The sequence below is a fragment of the Oncorhynchus nerka genome, linkage group LG20, assembly GCF_034236695.1.
Source record: "Oncorhynchus nerka isolate Pitt River linkage group LG20, Oner_Uvic_2.0, whole genome shotgun sequence".
NCBI lineage: Eukaryota > Metazoa > Chordata > Actinopteri > Salmoniformes > Salmonidae > Oncorhynchus > Oncorhynchus nerka.
The window spans coordinates 68,547,402-68,562,738 of NC_088415.1; the positions used below are offsets into that span (position 1 = coordinate 68,547,402).

The 15,337-nt window shown below is 44.2% G+C and overlaps 1 protein-coding gene across 1 annotated transcript in view; it reads left to right on the forward strand.

Annotated features, from left to right (window-relative positions):
* The window catches only part of LOC115103013 (apoptosis regulator Bcl-2-like), a 53,177-nt gene extending 38,092 nt beyond the window's left edge, over nucleotides 1-15,085 (forward strand). The window contains exon 2 of the mRNA XM_029623563.2: nucleotides 14,149-15,085. Coding sequence (XP_029479423.1) covers nucleotides 14,149-14,283 — 135 coding nt within the window. The 3' untranslated portion in view covers nucleotides 14,284-15,085. The remainder of the gene's footprint in view (nucleotides 1-14,148) is intronic.
* Nucleotides 15,086-15,337: the final 252 nt, after the last annotated feature.

The following is a 15,337-nucleotide window of genomic DNA, read 5'->3' on the forward strand; positions in this document are numbered from 1 at the left end:
TTCGGCAGGGATGTCAAGGAGTTTCCTGGTTTAAGTGAGTTAACAGTTTTCCAGAATTTAGTGGGATCACCAGACTCTGTCAGAGCATCAAGAAAAGACCTAGATGTTGCCTTTTTTATTCCTCCGGTCCATTTATTTCTCAATTGCCTAAAAAGCAGCCAATCAGCTGTTTCACCAGTTTTCCTCGCCAAGGCCCATGCTTGATTCTTTTGCAGAAAAATGATTTTCAAATCACAGGAGAACCAAGGATTAGTTAGATTTTTTTTACCCTAAGTCGCTTTAACGGGGCGTGCTTATCAGCCATGAAGGTACAATTTGATGAAAAGAAAGAGAACGCTAAAACTGGGTCCATTATGTAGTTTACGGATAAAAGCTCTGAGTAATAAAGGTCATGGATAAAGGCTTGCTCTAAGAAGTGTTTATAGTTTCTCTTTAGAATTATACGGGGGTCAGGGTTTTTTAGCCTGGTGTCTCTGATACATGCAATAGGGCACTGGTCACTGATGTCATTAGCAAATAACCCACTAGCTATATATTTGTGAGGTGTATTTGTTAAGATAAGGTCTATTAATGTAGATTTTTGGTGGGTCTTTTGGATTAGGATGGGTAGGTATAGTTATTAGTTGAGTAAGATTTAGTTTGTTACAAATGTCTTTTAAACGATGCTGGCATCAGCCAGTCCAGATTGAGATCTCAGATAATCAATAATTCAGAGTTTGCATAATTAGACATTAACTCAAACAATTTGCATAGAGCAGATCCCGGAGCTGAGGCTGGACAATAAACTCCCGCTAGCGTTAATATTGCATTACGACCAAGGACCACATTCAGAACTAAACATTCATACTGTTTCAGAACAGAAGTTGAAATGGACACAGTGACATCTAGGTTGCATTTAACATATATGGCAATACCTCCACCTCTACCCACTCTGTCTGCTCTGTATACATTATACCCAGATAACAGAACATCTGAGCCTGGAGCAGAGACACACAGCCAGGATTCAGATATAATCATTATGTCAGCATGTGATTGTGAGACCAGTATTTCAATGAAATCTAGCTTTTGGATCAAGCTTCTAGCATTCAAATGAATAATTCCAAGGCCACTATTTCGAGAGCTCATATCAGATGAAGCATTCAAGGTAATATTAGATGAGCAACGCTTCCTCGTGCAGCTACTGACAGGCCTGAGTTGGATGGAGATGAGATGACTTCTAACAATACCTCTCTGCCTGTGCGAGGAAGTGCAACACGGTACCTTGACAGTAGTGTAACAATAACATAACAGTCCATCAAAAGGTTCATCCATGTTAGCAGCACCTGTGGAGCTATTTAAAGCTATGGGGGAGCAGTGAGTATATTCCGAGTATCAACCCCCATGGCTATATACAGTATTGTCAATTCTCACATGCCCTGTATGAGACTATAGTGAGAGCCAGGTTTGAGGAGAGAATGCTTGTACCAAACCTATTCAGATGTAATCCATCCCGGAGAAATACATTTGGTCGATGTAGAAAAGCTGTAAAATTGTCCACATATTGTATGCTTATTGAACAACAATAACCTTTAAGCCAGATGTGTAGCTGGTGTATACGACTGAAATGATTATCCATAGAGCGTGGAGACGGGAATGGGACCTGAAATAATGCACTGTTTACCTGATTTAAGTACATTATGAATCAGTGAATCAGTCCTTTTTAAGTTGCTCAGATTCCTGTAGTTTAATATCATTTGACCCTACATGGACAGTGATAGCTTAAGCAGTCGGGTGTTCACTAATGAGTAGCGGGATCATACAGTCAATGTCCTTGATCCGGGCAACAGATGGTCTCTGCTTTCCTAATAGAAACATGTTGGATCCTAGATGAGCCCACAATTAAGGACAGTGTGACTACTGCTTGGTAAACATTTTTTAAAGTTGTGTCTCTCTTGAGTTACCTTCCTCCTAGAAAGTTGTTTGGGGCTAGTTGTAGAGCTGTTTCGTTGTAAATGGTTTAGATGGCAGGGGTCCACTTGCTTCCGGGCAGAGTTGTTTGGGGCTAGTTGTAGAGCTGTTTCGTTGTAAATGGTTTAGATGGCCGGTGGTCCACTTGCTTCCGGGCAGAGTTGTTTGGGGCTAGTTGTAGAGCTGTTTCGTTGTAAATGGTTTAGATGGCAGGGGTATCACTTGCTTCCGGGCAGAGTTGTTTGGGGCTAGTTGTAGAGCTGTTTCGTTGTAAATGGTTTAGATGGCAGGGGTCCACTTGCTTCCGGGCAGAGTTGTTTGGGGCTAGTTGTAGAGCTGTTTCGTTGTAAATGGTTTAGATGGCAGGGGTATCACTTGCTTCCGGGCAGAGTTGTTTGGGGCTAGTTGTAGAGCTGTTTCGTTGTAAATGGTTTAGATGGCAGGGGTCCACTTGCTTCCGGGCAGAGTTGTTTGGGGCTAGTTGTAGAGCTGTTTCGTTGTAAATGGTTTAGATGGCAGGGGTATCACTTGCTTCCGGGCAGAGTTGTTTGGGGCTAGTTGTAGAGCTGTTTCGTTGTAAATGGTTTAGATGGCAGGGGTCCACTTGCTTCCGGGCAGAGTTGTTTGGGGCTAGTTGTAGAGCTGTTTCGTTGTAAATGGTTTAGATGGCCGGTGGTCCACTTGCTTCCGGGCAGAGTTGTTTGTTCCTTTGTGGCCAGCGGCAGAAATCTCTGACTCTTCCAATACCCGGTATCTGTTTCCCAGTTCCAAGGCATCACTTTGCCTTGGCGTTTTCCTGCCAAGGTTTTTTGGTTTCCGTACAGTAATCCATGGCTCCTAATGGCCAAGGCTCTTCCAGCGGGACCAAAGCACGTCTCACAGCCGCAGGCTCCTCCAAGGCCGCGTTGACAAGCCATGGGCAACATTTTTGCCTGACTCAAGCAAAGAGTCAATCAGCTGTTCATCTTCTTAAATCTGATGAAGAATAGACACTCTTACCCTCCAATTCAGCAATTTTCTGGGTCAGTTGTTGACAATTGACACATCCAGGGGTGAGTTTGGTCATTATTCTGAGTTGTTAGCTAGCAAAGCTAACTAGCTTTGATGTGGGGGTAGGCCCAAATCGAGCTAACACGCTAGCCAGCGTTACGGCGCTACTGCGAGTCCAATACGATTTTCTTTGCAGATAGTCTGTTTGTACTTCACTTGCTCCATGGGATTTTTTTCCAGCAGCAGTGCATCAACTACCTAAAACACATACATATGGCCAAACACCCCAGCATGGTTGGTGACATCATTTATTCATACAATATTGTCGCTTTATCATAGGTAATCATGGTAAGACAAGCAATGATAATTGCCATTAATGGAAGCAGGTACGGGTAACTGCCAAAATAATGAAAACACTTGAGTAAATGAGGGATACAAAGTATATTGAAAGCAGGTGCTTCAACACAGGTGTTTAAATTTTTTAAATTTTTTTTTTATTTAACCTTTATTTAACTAGGCAAGTCAGTTAAGAACAAATTCTTAATTCCAATGACGGCCTACCAAAAGGCAAAAGGCTTCCTGCAGGAACGGGGGCTGGGATTAAAATAAATAACATATAAATATAGGACAAAACACACATCACGACAAGCGAGGCAACACAACACTACATAAAGAGAGACCTAAGACAACATAGCAAGGCTGCAACACATGACAACACAGCATGGTAGCAACACAACATAGTAGCAGCACAACATGGTAGCAGCACAAAACATGGTACAAATATTATAGGGCACAGACAACAGCACAAAGGGCAACAATACATCACGTAAAGCAGCCACAACTGTCAGTAAGAGTGTCTATGATTGAGTCTTTGAATGAAGAGATTGAGATGAACTGTCCAGTTTGTCCAGCTCGTTCCAGTCGCTAGCTGCAGCAACCTGAAAAGAGGAGCGACCCAGGGATGTGTGTGCTTTGGGGACCTTTAACAGAACGGGTGTTGTATGTGGAGGATGAGGGTTGCAGTAGGTATCTCAGATAGGAGGGAGTGAGACCTAAGAGGGTTTTAAAAATAAGCATCAACCAGTGGATCTTGCAACGGGTATACAGAGATGACCAGTTTACAGAGGAGTATAGAGTGCAGTGATGTGTACAGTTCCCGCTCAGCCCAGTCAAAACTGTTCGCTGCTCTGGCCCCCCAATGGTGGAACAAACTCCCTCACGACGCCAGGACAGCGGAGTCAATCACCACCTTCCGGAGACACCTGAAACCCCACCTCTTTAAGGAATACCTAGGATAGGATAAAGTAATCCCTCTCACCCCCCTTAAAAGATTTAGATGCACTATTGTAAAGTGGCTGTTCCACTGGATGTCATAAGGTGAATGCACCAATTTGTAAGTCGCTCTGGATAAGAGCGTCTGCTAAATGACTTAAATGTAATGTAAATGTAAATGTGTCCTATAAGGCGCATTGGAGGCAAATCTGATGGCCGAATGGTAAAGAACATCTAGCCGCTCGAGAGCACCCTTATCTGCTGATCTATAAATTATGTCTCCGTAATCTAGCATGGGTAGGATGGTCATCTGAATCAGGGTTAGTTTGGCAGCTGGGGTGAAAGAGGAGCGATTACAATAGAGGAAACCAAGTCTAGATTTAACTTTAGCCTGCAGCTTTGATATGTGGAAAGCTTTGATATAAAGACAGTGTACTGTCTAGCCATACTCCCAAGTACTTGTATGAGGTGACTACCTCAAGCTCTAAACCCTCAGAGGTAGTAATCACACCTGTGGGGAGAAGGGCATTCTTCTTACCAAACCACATGACCTTTGTTTTGGAGGTGTTCAGAACAAGGTTAAGGGTAGAGAAAGCTTGTTGGACACTAAGAAAGCTTTGTTGTAGAGCTTTTAACACATAATCCGGGGAGGAGCTAGCTGAGTATGAGATCTGCATATAAATGAATGAGAGAGCTTCCTACTGCCTAAGCAATGTTGTTGATGTAAATTGAAAAGAGCATGCAGCCTAGGATTGAGCCTTGGGGTACTCCCTTGGTGACAGGCTGTAACGGTTGTCATAGGTGGAAGAAGGTGAAGAGGACCAAGGTGCAGAGCGGTACGTGTTCATGGTAGATTTAATAAAGAAACTGAACACAGGAGCAAAAAAACAACAAAGTGGAACCAACAAAACAGTTCTGTCTGGTGCAGACACACAAAGACAGAAAACAACTACCCACAAAATCCATGTGGGCAAGAGCTACCTAAGTATGGTTCTCAATCAGAGACAACAACAGACAGCTGTCCCTGATTGAGAACCATACCCGGCCAAAAACAAAAAAATACAAAAACATAGAAAGAATAACATAGAACGCCCACCCTAGTCACACCCTGGCCTAACCAAAATAGAGAATAAAAAGCCTCTCTATGGCCAGGGCGTGACACAGGCAGTGACTGAGACAATAGAATTTCTGACTTTATACACTGCATTGAGAGAGGTAGAGAGAGGTAGTTAAGCAAACCAGGCCAAAGACCCCTCAGGGACACCAATATTCCTTAACCGGCCCAAAAGAATGGAATGGTCTACCGTATCAATAAAAATAGCAGCACAACATTGCTTAGAATCAAGGGCAATGGTGACATCATTGAGGACCTTTAAGGTTGCAGTGACACATTATTTGAGCGGAAACCAGATTGCATACCAGAGAGAATACTATAGACATCAAGAAAGCCAGTCAGTTGATTATTGACACGTTTTTCCAACACTTTTGATAAACAGGGCAAATAGAAATAGGCCTATAACAGTTAGGATCAGCTTTACCTCCCCCTTTAAATAAAGGACAAACCGTGGCTGCCAGAGAGGAGAGACAGGTTTGAAAGGTCAGAGATAGGCTTGGCGATGATAGGTGCAGCAACCTTAAAGAAGAAAGACTCTAAACCATTTCACCCAGATGTTTTTTGGGGTCAAGTTTCTAGATCTCCTCTAGCACCTAGAACTCAGTGACTGCCTGCAGGGAGAAACTTTGTATCGGGGCAGTGGGAAAAGAGTGAGAAGCTTCGGGGATAGTCGCATTAGAAGGGGTGGGAGATGAGGAAATGTTGGACGGGCAAGGAGGCAAGGCTGAGTCAAATAGGAATCCTGACTTAATGAAGTGGTGATTAAAGAGCTCAGCCATGTGCTTCTTGTCAGTAACAACCACATCATCAACATTAAGGGACATGGGCAGCTGTGAGGAGGAGGGTTTATTCTCCAGGTCTTTAACCGTTTTCCAGAACTTCTTGGGGTTAGACCCACAGAGAGAGAACTGCTCCTTAAAGTAACTAACTTTGGCCTTCCAGATAGCCTGAGTGCACATATTTCTCATTTGCCTGAACGAGAGCCAGTCAGCCTGAGTATGCCGAGCCTTTTGCTAAATGCAATTCTTGAGGTGGAGTAACTCTGCAAGATCACGGTCGAACCAGGGGCTGAACCTGTTTTTAATTCTCATTTTCTTTATGGGGGCGTGTTTGTTCACAATACCACTGAAAATATCAAAAAGAAGGTCCAAGCGTCTTCGACAGAGGGGATCAAGCTGATTCTATACCATTTTACAGAGGCCAGTTCATGAAAGAAGGCTGTGGTTCCTGAGTTAATTAAGCAATTAACATTCAATCATGTTTAGGGTCATGTATCTAAATGCTGGGCAGGCCATTACTTTGGCCATTATTTTGGCTAGCATGGATAAACCCCCATAGAATGACAAGGCCCCCATTCACAGGGCACAAGTGGTCACTGAATGGTTTGATGAGCATGACAATTACGTAAACCATATGCCATGGCTGTCTCAGTCACCAGATCTAAACCCAAATGAACACTTATATTCTGGATCGGAGCCTGAGACAGCGTTTTCCACCACCATCAACAAAACACCAAATGATAGAACTTCTTATGGAAGAATGGTGTTGCATCCCTCCAAACACTTGTAGAATCTATGCCAAGGTGTTGAAGCTGTTCTGGCCCCTGTTGGCCCGACATCCTGTTAAGACACTTAATGCTGGTGTTTCCTTTATTTTGGCAGTTACCTGTGTATCGTCAAATCAAATGTTATTTGTCCCATGCGCCGAATACAACAGGTGTAGACCTTACAGTGAAATGCGTACGTACAAGCCCTTAACCAACAGTGCAGTTTTAAGAAAAAATAGCAAACCCCCCAAAATACCTAAAATGTAAAAATAAAATAAAAAAAGTGACAAATAATTAAAGAGCAGCGGTAAAATAAAAATAGCGAGGCTATATACAGGGGGTACCGATACAGCGCAATGTGTGGGGGCACCAGTTAATCGAGGTAATTGAGGTAATACAGTATGTACATGTAGGTAGAGTTATTAAAGTGACTATGCATAGATAATAAACAGAGAGTAGCAGCAGCGTAAAATAGGGTGGGGGGTGCAAATAGTCTGGGTAGCCATTTGATTAGTTGCTCAGGATTCTTATGGCTTGGGAGTAGAAGCTGTTTAGAAGCCTTTTGGGCCTAGACTTGGCGTGCCGGTACTGCTTGCCATGTGGTAGCAGAGAGAACAGTCTATGACTAGGGTGGCTGGAGTCTTTGACCATTTTTAGGGTCTTCCTCTGACACCGCCTGGTATAGAGGTCCTGCATGGCAGGAAGCTTGGCCCCCGTGATGTACTGGGCCGTACGCACTACCCTCTGTAGTGAATTGCGGTCGGAGGCCGAGCAGTTGCTAAACCAGGCAGTGATGCAACCAGTCAGGATGCTCTCGATGGTGCACCTATAGAACCTTTTGGGGGATCTGAGGACCCATGCCAAATCTTTTCAGGCTCCTGAAGGGGAATAGGTTGTCGTGCCCTCTTCACGACTGTCTTGGTGTGCTTGGACCATGTTAGTTTGAGCGCGGTTTTAGTGCCGGCATCGGTCTGTGGTGGTATGTAGACAGCTACGAAAAATACAGTTGAAAAATCTCTTGGTAAATAGTGTGGTCTACAGCTTATCATGAGATACTCCACCTCAGGTGAGCAAAACCTCGAGACTTCCTTCGATTTTATGCACCAGCTGTTGTTCACAAATATACATAGATCGCCACCCCTTGTCTCAGCAGAGGCTGCTGTTTTATCCTGCCGAAAAAGCTTAAAACCCACCAGTTTTTTGTTATTCATGTCGTCATTCAGGCACGACTTGGTGAAACGTAAGATATTACAGTTTTTAATGTCCCGTTGGAAGGATATTGTCATAATGCAAAACATGTTTTTCAGTATGTCATTGTCCTCAGCCAGCATCTCTACAGTAGCAGTGTACAGTAGTTATTTTCTTACCATTAAATATTCTCTCTATGCCTTGGTAGATATGCCAAAAAAATGGTCTTAGTTATTTTGTTATTTCCACCCCAACTTAATGTGAATTTCTGACTGATCGACAGATAGCTCACCTCTTTTTTTAACCAGGCTATCAGTTCGCTTCTGTGTGTAATATCGATGCTATCCAAGGACTCAGACGTTGTCCCTTGTTCCTGGGCCTGTGCAGCTGACGCTAGGGGATTTTCTGGGTAATGAGTGTGTGTCTGAAAAGTCCTCAGTCATCTGTTTCCCAGCAGGCAGCAGGTTGATGGATGACACCAGAGACGCTACACACACCGAGCGACCTTGTCGCCGCAGACTCAAGGTTGCCATCTTGTCACCTATTGTGTCTGGATTGGACAGGATAGTATAGGGCTGCGTCTGTTTAGGTAAACAGAACTAGATAGATACAGGCAGGATTTCCTGCTTGATCAATAAACAAGTGTAGCACAATATTCAATGAGAGATTCTCCCCTATAGGCTTTGCTATGGTTTCTGTTTTTCTGTATTTCTACACTCTTTTTTCTTCTCTGCCCCCCTTCTTTTAGTAAGAGTTTTGTCTTAGATGAATTAGCTTTGGGGGTAAACAGCCAGATCCTCCATAGAGAAGACACTGTAAGAGCTGAGAGGTGTAGTGTGTCTGAGTGTGTCTGCAGTGTACTAAACAGTATGTTTATGGTGTGGTGGTGTAGACCCACAGCATTGGGACACGCTTGGTTTAGCGGCTGCTGCTCTGAAGCCACAATACATAGGCACTTTAATTAATGTCTGACCCTTAACCCACATTCCTCCTCCTCCTCTCATCCCTCCTCCTCTTATCCCGCCTTCTCTCATCCCTCCTTTTCTGTGGTTGTAATGAGGAGAGGAGAACTCCCAAGCTGGCCATAATTAGCCAGTGAGCCAAACAACAGAAATAACTTGCCTAATAATTTATCTGTTTTGGCAAAGGCCTTGATGCCTGGTGGTGTTTTAATCAACTGTCTGTCTGAGAGGGTGGAGACTAGAGGCCAGCCAAGCATGCAAGGCTATTCCTTATCTCCCACACACAAGGCAAGTGTAGGCAAATTATCCATTCACAATAACGAACAGGAGAAGCCCGGAATACCCAGGACTGGAGTGGAATTTTGAAGTTTCCTGTTCCCCTCTTGGGGAGAGTAGAGTTAAATTCAGTCTAGAGGGACATTCTCTAAGAGACAATGCTGAAGCTCTGTATCATGAGAAAAGCAAATCAGAGGTCAAGAAAAGACAGCCCTGCTGGTGGGAAAAGTCAATCTCAGGTCGTCAAGCTTATATTGTAGCATCAGGAGATGTGGCATGCTACAGGGGTAACCATGACACTGTGGCTACATGGTGCCGCCCATGTCTGTGGCAGCCAGTGATCTTCTCTTCCCCTCATTTTGTTTCTCTGCTTTTTCCCAGAGAGTGCTGCTGTGGGTCTCCAAGGGATTTGTTACGTGACACTGTGAATGTTGTCATAGATATAAAGCAAAAAAAGATTTACTGGGCCCGATAGAAGGTTGGGCCGGATTTTTGTTTGATTCTTGGCACCCGTGTGTGTTGATCAACAAAGCACTCTAGGTGAACTTCAGCGCTGAAAGACTGTATGTAACATTGGACTGATTCCCCAGTCCCTCACCTCCTTAAGCTAGCAGATGGTCTTGGTGAAGGGCAAACTACTTGTCATGTTTTTGTTCTTGCATGGATAGGAGAATGATATTTCACTATCTGAGTGTAAGCTAAAGGCCCTTTCCCTGTCTCCTCTGACCTTGCAGAGAGAGAGAGAGAGAGAGAGAGAGAGAGAGAGAGAGAGAGAGAGAGAGAGAGAGAGAGAGAGAAACTGACCTCTAGTTGTTGTTTTTCAACAGTAGTCACATGTTGTCTGTAATGGTGAGAAACTAACTGGTGTCTGGGAGCTGACCGGGAGAATTAGAGCATGATGTACCACGCCACAGTCTCATGATGTCCACCTGACTGACCCATCAACTCCATTACCCATCAACCCCTGGTGCTCCCTGTCTCAGGTTATTACACAAAGTACCATTCTGGGGTTTTCTAAACGGAGTGTCTAGTCAGTTGTTGCATTTGAATGATCCATTGTTCGGAACCCCACATGTTAAATCATTTATTGCTGCTATAGATGCACATTTCCTTTTTGCAAGTTTGTCTAGCTATCCATAATATTATCATGCCATGGTCAGGAAGGTATCATGCAACGGCTAGTAGTGGCAACCGGTGGCAACCAGTCTGTGTTGTCGCAGCAAACAGTTTTTCCTGTGGTGGGAAAAGAAGGGCAACAGGCAGCCAATGTTTTTAGCAGAGGAGCTGTACTACAGTCCTCACAGTATGAGGTCCGACTGAGGCACCCGTAGACTAAATCACACCTGTGCTGAGAAGGATGGAAGGGTGTGTGTGTTGGTGGGTGGATGGTATAAATCGGCAGCAGTTTTACGGGCGCTGGTCTGTGCATATTTGTAAACAACAGCTGGTGCACGAAATCATAGGAAGTCTCTAGGTTTTGCTCGCCTGAAGTAGAGTGTCTTATGATAAACTGCAGACCACACTATTTGCCAAGAGAGTTTTCATACTTTTTGTGTCTGTTTATTTACCACCATAGACGGATGCTGGCACTAAGACTGCACTCAGTCATCTGTATAAGGAAATAGGCAAACAGGAAACCGCTCACCCAGAGGTGGTGCTCCTAGTGGCCGGAGACTTTAATGCAGGGAAACTTAAATCAGTTCTACCAAATTTCTATCAACATGTTAAATGTGCAACCAGAGGGAAAACAATTCTAGATCACATGTACTCCACACACAGAGACACGTACAAAGCTCTCCCTCCCCCTCCATTTGGTAAATCTGACCACAATTCTATCCTCCTGATTCCTGCTTACAATCAAAAATTAAAGCAGGAAGCACCAGTGACTCGGTCTATAAAAAAGTGGTCAGATGAAGCAGATGCTAAACTACAGGACTGTTTTGCTATCACAGACTGGAATATGTTCAGGGATTCCTCCGATGGCATTGAGGAGTACACCACATCAGTCACTGGCTTTATCAATAAGTGCACAGAGGATGTCGTCCCCACAAGTGACCGTAAGTACATACCCCAAACAGAAGCCATGGATTACAGGCAACACTCGCACTGAGCTAAAGGGTAGAGCTGCCGCATTCAAGGTGCGGGACTCTAACCCAGAAGCTTATAAAAAATCCTGCTATGCCCTGCGGCGAACCATCAAACAGACACAGCGACAATACAGGGCTAAGATTGAATCGTACTACACCGATTCCGACGCTTGTCTTATGTGGCAGGGCTTGCAAACTATTACAGACTACAAGGGAAGCACAGCCACGAGCTGCCCAGTGACACAAGCCTACCAGACGAGCTAAATCAGAGGGAGTTACCTCAATCACCCCCCGACTGACCGGTGCCTGTATGTAGCCTCGCTACTGTTGTAGTCTCGCTACTGTTGTAGTCTCGCTACTGTTATAGTCTCGCTACTGTTATAGTCTCGCTACTGTTGTAGCCTCGCTACTGTTGTAGTCTCGCTACTGTTGTAGTCTCGCTACTGTTGTAGTCTCGCTACCGTTGTAGTCTCGCTACCGTTGTAGTCTCACTACCGTTATAGCCTCGCTACCGTTATAGCCTCGCTACCGTTGTAGTCTCGCTACCGTTGTAGTCTCGCTACCGTTATAGTCTCGCTACCGTTATAGCCTCGCTACTGTCATAGTCTCGCTACTGTCATAGTCTCGCTACTGTCATAGTCTCGCTACTGTCATAGCCTCGCTACTGTTATAGTCTCGCTACTGTTATAGTCTCGCTACTGTTATAGTCTCGCTACTGTTATAGTCTCGCTACTGTTATAGCCTCGCTACTGTTATAGCCTCGCTACTGTTATAGTCTCGCTACTGTTATAGTCTCGCTACTGTTATAGTCTCGCTACTGTTATTTTTCTCTATCTTTTTTTACTGTTGTTTTTATTTCTTTACTCTTGTTCACCTAATCTCTTGTTCACCTAATCTCTTGTTCACCTAATCTCTTGTTCACCTAATCTCTTGTTCACCTAATATCCTTTTTTTTAACCTCAAATTTGCGCTGTTGGTTAGAGCCTGTAAGTAAGCATTTCACTGTAAGTTCTACTACACCTGTTGTGTTCGGAGAACTTGACAAATAAACTTTGATTTGATCAATGAGGGTAGGGGCCTTTTCAATTAGCTCCTTTTTCATTTTGTGCTAATTTCAGCAACAACAAAAACAAACAATGGCAACAACAGGAGAAATGTCTGTTGGTTTAGTGAATAGTGTCTGACTAGGAACGGTTGTGTGTTTTGATAGCAGAGCACCTAAAGTGAAGAAACTGCTGATCTGATCCTGACTCTCAATGGCCCCTGGCCTCAGGAATGTGACAGGAAAGGAAAGGGGGAGAGAAGAGGGAGTCAGGAAATACTTTTGTCTTCCGTAGCCATTTGAAATAGACTGCCTTTTTTAGTCATCCTGTGAGGCTTGGTTTGCTGGAAATATTCTCTTACACTCTCTAACAGTGTGACACTATTCATAGAAGATGGCCCAGTTTATCTTTCTATTTGATCAAGGGCAATTTTGAAACAAACATATATTTGTCTTGCTCTACAAATAGTAAATAACATGATGTGTGTAGGTAAATGGAGCCTTGATCGAATCAAGACAGACTGAAAAGAATTTGGCCCTCAGGGGACTAATAATGTAGAATTGAATTGAAGGTAACACTTGAATTCACCCATAATCAGGTTATCTGCCATGCTACAGTAGTGCTCCACTATTGAGGTGATGGGTGTGCGTTTTGTACCTATAATCCACTGTATCTCAAATGAATTGTTTATATGATTATCAATGTTAAAGCAGTCTAGGGTTAGTGCTACTGCTGTAACGACAATGTGTTACCGGTCTAGGTTTAGGGACTTAATATAGGGCAGGGGCATAAACAACATGGCCCCCCTTCAGCTCTGAAGAAAACACTACAATATCATGTGTACTGCACCCCCCCCCCCCCCCCCCAACCCTCAGACCCCTCCTATATCCAATGGTGCACTCCTTCTTGGGTTGACCAGTTTGATACAGGTTCATAAACACCAACCATTTATGGGGTCTTCAAGGGGGATCTCTATACTCTAACTTCCCATCTAGCTGTTCTCACTATCAGGGCCTGAAGGCTTCTAAATGGACGTGTTGATTTCCTCATACAGCACATGGGCCATAAATACATTAAGCCAGGGTGGATATCCTACTGTACACGATACGGACATATGGGATCGTTTATTTGAACAGGCCGTATTCATTGAGATTATGAAGAAGCAGTTGCACCAGTAACAGGCTGTTGTAGGACCATGAAGCATCTACGGAGCATCACAGCTGTTATGCAGTGTTTTCCATTAATGACTGACCATGTACAGTATACTGTAGCTTGCATCAAGACGTCAATAGGACGCAGTGTATGTTTTCATGTGGAGTGTTTGTCTTGGGTTGTGTCCATGAGTACTCTAGGTTGTGTGTGTGTGTGTTTTGTTTATGAGGGGCCCTCAGAGTTTTGCCGGGGGTGAGCATGAGGGGTGTTACGGGTGTGAGGGGAGCTGGTTTGAAATGGATCTGGCTTCCTGCATGTAATAACACTGGAGTTGGATGGCATCCAAGGGGGTTTGAGATATGCAGGCCCTTCCAAAGGAGACCCCCCAGCTAGCTTTGAACACAAGAATACACACACACACACACACACACACACACACACACACACACACACACACACACACACACACACACACACACACACACACACACACACACACACACACACACACACACACACACACACACACACTTGTATTAACTCTGTCTCTCTCTCTGTCTCTCTCTCTCAGGAGGCCTTTGTTGAGCTCTATGATAGACAGAGGGACTCGGTGTTCTGTTCGTGGCCGTCCATCAAGACCGTCTTCGGCCTGGCTGCACTGGGGGCCGCAAGCCTTACCATCGGAGCATACCTTACACAGAAGTGAAGGAGTTCTCCTTTTCTCTCCCTCTCTTTTTGTCCTCCCTCCCTCTTGCTACTTTCTCTTTTCAAAGGCAGCTCTGCCCCCTCCGAGACGATCCCGAATCCCCAACCTGCATGTCTTCAAAGCCTCTTTCTCTCTCTCTTTCTCTCCCTGTTCTCGAAAAAACTCCCTCTTTCTTAACCCTCACTTCATAAAACAAAGGCCCAAATCAAACAACAGCAGGAAACAGAGTCACTGCCCACAGAGAAGAAAACATGTAATGAAACAGTCACTGCCCACAGAGAAGAAAACATGTCATGAAACAGTCACTGCCCACAGAGAAGAAAACATGTAATGAAACATAGTCACTGCCCACAGAGAAGAAAACATGTAATGAAACAGAGTCACTGCCCACAGAGAAGAAAACATGTAATGAAACAGAGTCACTGCCCAGACAGAAGAAAACATGTAATGAAACAGAGTCACTGCCCACAGAGAAGAAAACATGTAATGAAACAGAGTCACTGCCCACAGAGAAGAAAACATGTAATGAAACAGTCACTGCCCACAGAGAAGAAAACATGTAATGAAACAGAGTCACTGCCCAGACAGAAGAAAACATGTAATGAAACAGAGTCACTGCCCACAGAGAAGAAAACATGTAATGAAACAGAGTCACTGCCCACAGAGAAGAAAACATGTAATGAAACAGAGTCACTGCCCACAGAGAAGAAAACATGTAATGAAACAGAGTCACTGCCCACAGAGAAGAAAACATGTAATGAAACAGAGTCACTGCCCACAGAGAAGAAAACATGTAATGAAACAGTCATTGCCCACAGAGAAGAAAACATGTCATGAAAGCCGTGCCGTTTAACTGTAATCACAGAATGTTTGGAGAGACAACTGAGGGCTTGACAAGAGAGGAGAGGAGGGGCGGGTTGGCATGTGTCCTTTTTGTTCGGCCTGCTTCAGTACTAGTTGTAGCATGAAACCTTTGTGTGCTCGTGTAGATTTGTGTAGCATGTGTCGGTGTGGCAAAAGAAAGCAGATATTGCACCTGAGGCCTCCCTTGAAG